The following is a 5791-nucleotide window of genomic DNA, read 5'->3' as shown; positions in this document are numbered from 1 at the left end:
TTACTCTTTCATTTAAAGCTTTCGATTCCAGGATTGTAATAAGTTATTCTTCACAGTTTATAAATTACAGTCGTAGAGGGGTTCTTGAAAAAAGCCTTTATTGCTAGGGGCAAACATACAATGAAGTACGGATATAGACGACGTAATTTACAAGTGTCTGGCAATTGCCTTCAAAGAAGAAGAGGACATAGTAGTGCTTATGGGAAGAACGAAGATAGGAGGAGAAAAAAACACTGAAAACTGCCCAGCGGGCAAGGTCTTTCTCGCAAGAGGAATCAATAAGGAGGGGCTAAAAGCAGCAGTGCAACAAGCCTAGCGAACAGTTAAGGAAATGAAGATCGAAAGCATGGGGGACGATATATTCCTCTTCAAGTTTGCCTCAGAAGAAGAAAAGAAAAGGGTGTTTATGGGGGTCTGTGGCACTTTGTTAGAGCCCTGCTAGTGCTTAACTTAACCAACTGGTATTGGCGACACAGAGAAATAATCCTTCATGCATACATCGTTTTGGGTACAAATTCACAATATACTTATAACGTGTATGGATAGAGGCACCGTTTGAAAGTTGGAAGAGAAGATTGGTAATGTCGAGGAAATTGAAACAGATGAAGCAAGTAAATGCATAGGCCAGCTTGCACGAGCCAAAATATCTATTGATATAACACAACTTTTGAAAAAGGTTATGTTCTTGCAACAAGGGGTCAAAATTCCAATGCCAATCTTGTAAGAAAAATTGCCAGACTTATGTTTTTTCAGTGAGTATATTGGCCACCTTCTAACTTTTAACATGATACAAGAATCCTCACCATTAGCAGTTTGTTTCTGGACCTGAAGTTGCTTTACAATTTATGGTGGACATTCTTCCCTTGCATATTTCTCACAATTCACTTTGGATATAACGACAAGAAAATGATTTTAAGGACTTAAAAGTTCGTTTATCTTCTCAGTCTCTAGACCATCCGATCAAAGCAAGAAGTAAGCCAAATATGTTACCATTGAAAAGAGCCCTCAATAATTTTTGCTTTTCTGCTGTGTACGGTGGATACCTTGTTGTTGAATCTCCATTAAAGCTTCTGTAAAGAACTGCTTTCTTGTGGCTAAAGGCATCAAAAGAAAATTTACCATGGTACGATCCCATTCCACTCTCTCCAACTCCTCCAAAGGGTAAGGAGGAAACTGTAGTCTGTAAAATTCATAGGCGGCATGATTTCCCAATGAGTTTAGATCACCAATACAGATTATAAAGTGCAAACTGTAACTATAAGTGTATGCAGTGGTTAGTACTGAAGGAGCATTGCAATGACACAAAATTGCTATATATATATATATGTATGACAGGGTTCCATTAAGAGAAAATTACATGCACGATTGTGTCGTTGAAGACTATTCCTCCGGCTGATATGTTCTGTACAAATTCTTTCTTCATCTGCTCATCATCACTGAAAAAGTATGCAGCAAGAGGTTTCGGTTTGGATTTTATCACATCGAAGCTGTCTTCTATTTTTTCAACCTTACACAGTTCAGAAAGAACTAAATTAGTTACAAGTGACTGATGTTTCACAAACAATTGCATGCTCACTTACTCATTTTGGAATTTGAATGTCCTCACCCCTTAGAAACAGGCCTTCAGTTTAAAATGTGCACTTGATACAATACTCACAGTGACAATTGGCAATAATGGCCCAAATATCTCTTCCTTCATAATCGTAGAGTCATCTGGAACATCCAGCAATATGGTTGGAGCTATCTTTCTGCAATAATAGATGCAATAGTCAGTGAAACTAAATGTTCTAGTAAGGTAACACTCTAAAATGAACAAAATGAACAATGGAAGCCACACTATCAGACTCACAATTGCTTTTCATCCCTTTGGCCTCCATAAACAATTTTGTCTGATACTTTATCTTCATCCAAGAGGCTTGCAAGACGTGCAAAGTGGAATGGATTCACAATGCGAGATAGATCTTTTGATTCCATTGGATTTTTCCCAAAAAACTCCTTCAGTTCATTTCTCAAACTGTCTATCTATAGAAGAAGCATGCATTAAGAAAAGATATCCCTAGAAAAATACACAAATTTATTATTCTTAGAGACGATCTTACCAGCTTTGGAGCAAAGTCTTTAGTTGTTATGATATAATCAACACCAATGCAAGCTTGTCCATTATTGGCCATCCACTTGCCGGCTATGATCCTCCTTGTAGTGACCTTAGAATAATTTTGATAATCATTTCCATGGCAAGAAATTAACATGGGATACATATATAGTAAAACTATGTATGAAATGTCTTACTTGTAAGTTAATCGTTGAATCAACAACCGCAGGGCTTTTTCCCCCAAGTTCCAAAATTACAGGTGTAAGGTGCTTTGCAGCAGCAGCCATAACAATTCGCCCCACTCTTGGGCTACCTAAAACAAGTTCAAGACGGCTCAAAATTGTCTACTGCAGAGGAACTGAGTGCAAAACAAAAACGTGAATATTTATGAAATATTTTTGACAGGATGAAAAACATATTACTCGCTCCTTGAGAATCAAATCATTTGATAAACCTTGAACCCTTATAGCTCTACTGGATAGATATTTATCATCATCATTGATAACTTGGAAAGTTGATTGGAGAGTGTACTTCTAATAGGACAACCATATAAAAGAATTTTAAAGTTTATTGAGCATGTTATGGATGTTCGGCTTCCAAAAAATGTGAGTCCAATTAACTGAAATTATAGACACTTGACACAATTTAAGAGGCTTGACTTGATTTAATAAATAATTGTAGGGAGAAACCTGTGTAGAAAATTTTATCCCACTTCTGCTCTAGTAATGCAGATGTTTCAGCAACAGCCCCCTCGACAACTCTGACAGCAGAATTGTCTACGTAATCCTCTAGTAATTTGGCAAGCAGTGATGATGTGGCCGGTGCAATTTCTGATGGCTTTAGAACCACGGCATTACCAGCTGCAATAGCTCCAATGACTGGATCAAGAGACAACACTGGAACAAAGATATAGAATGTGTTACTCGAGAAAGAGAAACCAGATCTCGATGTCATACGTAACTGAATTCTGGTGCTGGAAATGTGATTATAAGTTGCATACAGAAGGGGTAGTTCCAAGTAGAGATGACCAATACAACTCCCAGAGGTTCTGAAATAATTTCTGCCGAAGATGGATATGTTGTCAATGAAGTTTTGGCCTATGAAATGTTGAGCATTTTGCATTAGGTTTGCTTACCTTTTGAATTTTCAGGACAAAGTTAGCATTATATATTCTCATACTGATCCAAACATAATTTGAAGTTGCAGCAGTAGTTACCTTTTCAGGCTTCGTCCAATATTTAAGTTCTTTAAGAGCCAACTTACATGAACTTTTTGTCATAGAAATCTGCAATACAGAGCCTACTTTATTATTGAATATATTTTTGTTTTTTAATCTAAAATATGAATCAATTGAAACTGATATGAAATCTGAATAAATCTAAATATTTGAATGATAATGCTTTCCTTTTTTCCAGAGGTGAATTGCTCACAGAGTGAAAAAAAGAAACAAAATAAATTTTGGAAAAAAGAAATAACATTAATGTAATAGAGTAGTAAAAACATGAGAAATTAGAGAAGTAAAAAGATCATAAATATTGTAGGTTGAACATGGTAGCATTATAGATTTTAAATTATGACTTCACACATTTTGCCAACATATCAAGATGCAAAGTCCAATAATTATGAAAAGAATGCATCAATATGAATTTGTTTTCTAGGAAAACGACAATCAGACACTCAAGGTTTGTTCAAACATACATGTAAATCTTCAAGGGTTTAGAAATGAACACACAGATCCCTTTTTTACTATTATATCCTTTTAGTGACCTCAGAGATAATCTTTAAAATTTTGTACTAAAGAAACAAGAGAGTAGAGATTAAACCTCAGAGATGAAGGTTTCAAATGGGGGCTTAGAGAGGTCCTTATGAATGGCTTCAATAATCTCCTCCTCCTTTTCTTCAATCATGTTTGCAATACTTTGTATCTGTGACATCCTCCACTCATAACTCTTTGTCTTTCTTGAATTATAATTATTTCGAAGCTCCTTCATCAACGAAGCAGCTTTCTCGACATCAAATCTTTGCATTTGCTTCTCTTCTGCAGCCATTGTTGCTGAACAACTAAAGAAATTATAGTAATCATTAGAACAACGAAATGAAAGATTAAGAATTATGATTGAAAATATTTTTGATTACGAATTATGATTGGAAATGTTTATGATTACCGGCATGAAAATGAAGTGAGGCTCAAGTATGGAAACGAAATATGGGTTTGATTCTTCCCGCAAGTGTAATTGTATATAAAAGATTTGTTCAAGCAAGCCGCACCTGTGCTGTTACATTAATATTACAAGAAGAAAATATATATCAGAGGAATAAAATCATTTGATCCTTTGTAATATTACAAGATGAATTATTTTCAAACGCTTTGCTTGACAAAGTTGAACTGATAATAAGTCAGTTTATGTTTCGAATTCATGAGAAAAAGATAACTTTCTTAAGAGTATAATGTAAAATTCACTGCAAAAGTACATCCAAGCAAATAAAAACTTAAATATTACAGATGAAATACCTATAGTTTACAATTTTAAAATCCACAAATAAACTCAAATTCTGTTATTAAACTTAAAAAAAAATAGTCGAAACGAGAATGATAAATAAAATATTAAAAAAATCTTAATCCAATACAAAATAAAAACGGGCTAAAAACAAAAATTTTCAATTTATTTTACCCTTGTGCCTCCTATTGTACATGGATTTCGCCGCCTCCTATACCGATTTTCTACCAAGCTTAAAATTGAAACGGCCTTAAATTGTTTAAAATATGTAATTATGGACGTCTAAATTTTATCAATAAATGAAATAAAATTGGAGGTTAACACAACATGCTATTGGTTTGGTAAAGCAGACCAGGTTCCCTATCTTTAATCCTACAGCTCATCAACATGCTAATGTTCATATTATTATCCAATTGACTTAACTTTAGACAATTATATATAAATGGGAATTTTCTGAAAATAAAAGACACAATTATTTTATTGTAGGAAAAAAAATATATAATTAAGGATAAAAATCTTCTGCTCTTTCCAGTGCATGAAATCGTTTTTCTTTTTTACCCCCAAAAGAAAGAACTTCACTAAGTAAAATTAGCTCGTGAGTGAAGAAGAATAAGTAGTTATATATCATGTACCTGAAATCTTGAAAAGGTCGAACGGAGGGGTTTCTCATTGCGGTTGCAGTTTAGAGCCTTAGTTTCTGTCTACCAATGTATGTAAACTGATTCTGCTGCTGGGGGTCAACTCATCGAGCAACTCCCATTAGAATAATAAAATGCCTTTTTTTACCTTTTTTCTAATTCCCTTTATTTTGTTATGTACTATGTACGGACGGGAGCCTGAGTTACAAGTGAAATCCATGGAATTGAAGAAGATAAAATAACAAAGAGAAAGTTTAATCCAACACTAATACCCTTTTTACTGTAGAGGAAGCACAGGAAAGAATTGCCAACGTTATCTCATTATTTTGTTTTAGTGGCTGAGAAAATATAGAAAAATACCAACAAGTCATTTCTCATTTGGATTCCTCCACTCACTGTTCATGCGAGTGGAGTAACTGAGTAACGTACATTAAATGTATGTTAGGGATTGTCTTGTTTGTTTGTTTGTTTGTTTGTTTGTTTTTATGTATTTCCTCACAATATCTTATATCCAGTTGAAAAAATAAGTTTAATTATTTAATTATAAATAAAGTGAAATATTT

The 5791-nt window shown here is 34.2% G+C and overlaps 1 protein-coding gene across 1 annotated transcript; it reads right to left on the bottom strand.

The window, feature by feature from the left end:
* Positions 1 to 605: 605 nt before the first annotated feature.
* On the bottom strand, positions 606 to 5546 carry LOC18042833 (aldehyde dehydrogenase family 3 member H1). Its single transcript, XM_006432023.2, has 12 exons — positions 5223 to 5546; positions 4258 to 4365; positions 3916 to 4153; positions 3309 to 3377; positions 3093 to 3189; positions 2782 to 2988; positions 2290 to 2405; positions 2100 to 2204; positions 1850 to 2022; positions 1658 to 1748; positions 1358 to 1507; positions 606 to 1180 (listed from the first exon to the last, which is right to left on the bottom strand). The coding sequence occupies exons 1-12, from the start codon at positions 5258 to 5260 to the stop codon at positions 941 to 943; spliced, it is 1632 nt and encodes a 543-aa protein (XP_006432086.1). The 5' UTR covers positions 5261 to 5546; the 3' UTR covers positions 606 to 940.
* Positions 5547 to 5791: the final 245 nt, after the last annotated feature.

The sequence above is a fragment of the Citrus clementina genome, unplaced genomic scaffold (genome assembly GCF_000493195.1).
Source record: "Citrus clementina cultivar Clemenules unplaced genomic scaffold, Citrus_clementina_v1.0 scaffold_5, whole genome shotgun sequence".
Lineage (NCBI taxonomy): Eukaryota > Viridiplantae > Streptophyta > Magnoliopsida > Sapindales > Rutaceae > Citrus > Citrus x clementina.
This window is presented reverse-complemented; position numbering and strand designations above follow the sequence as displayed.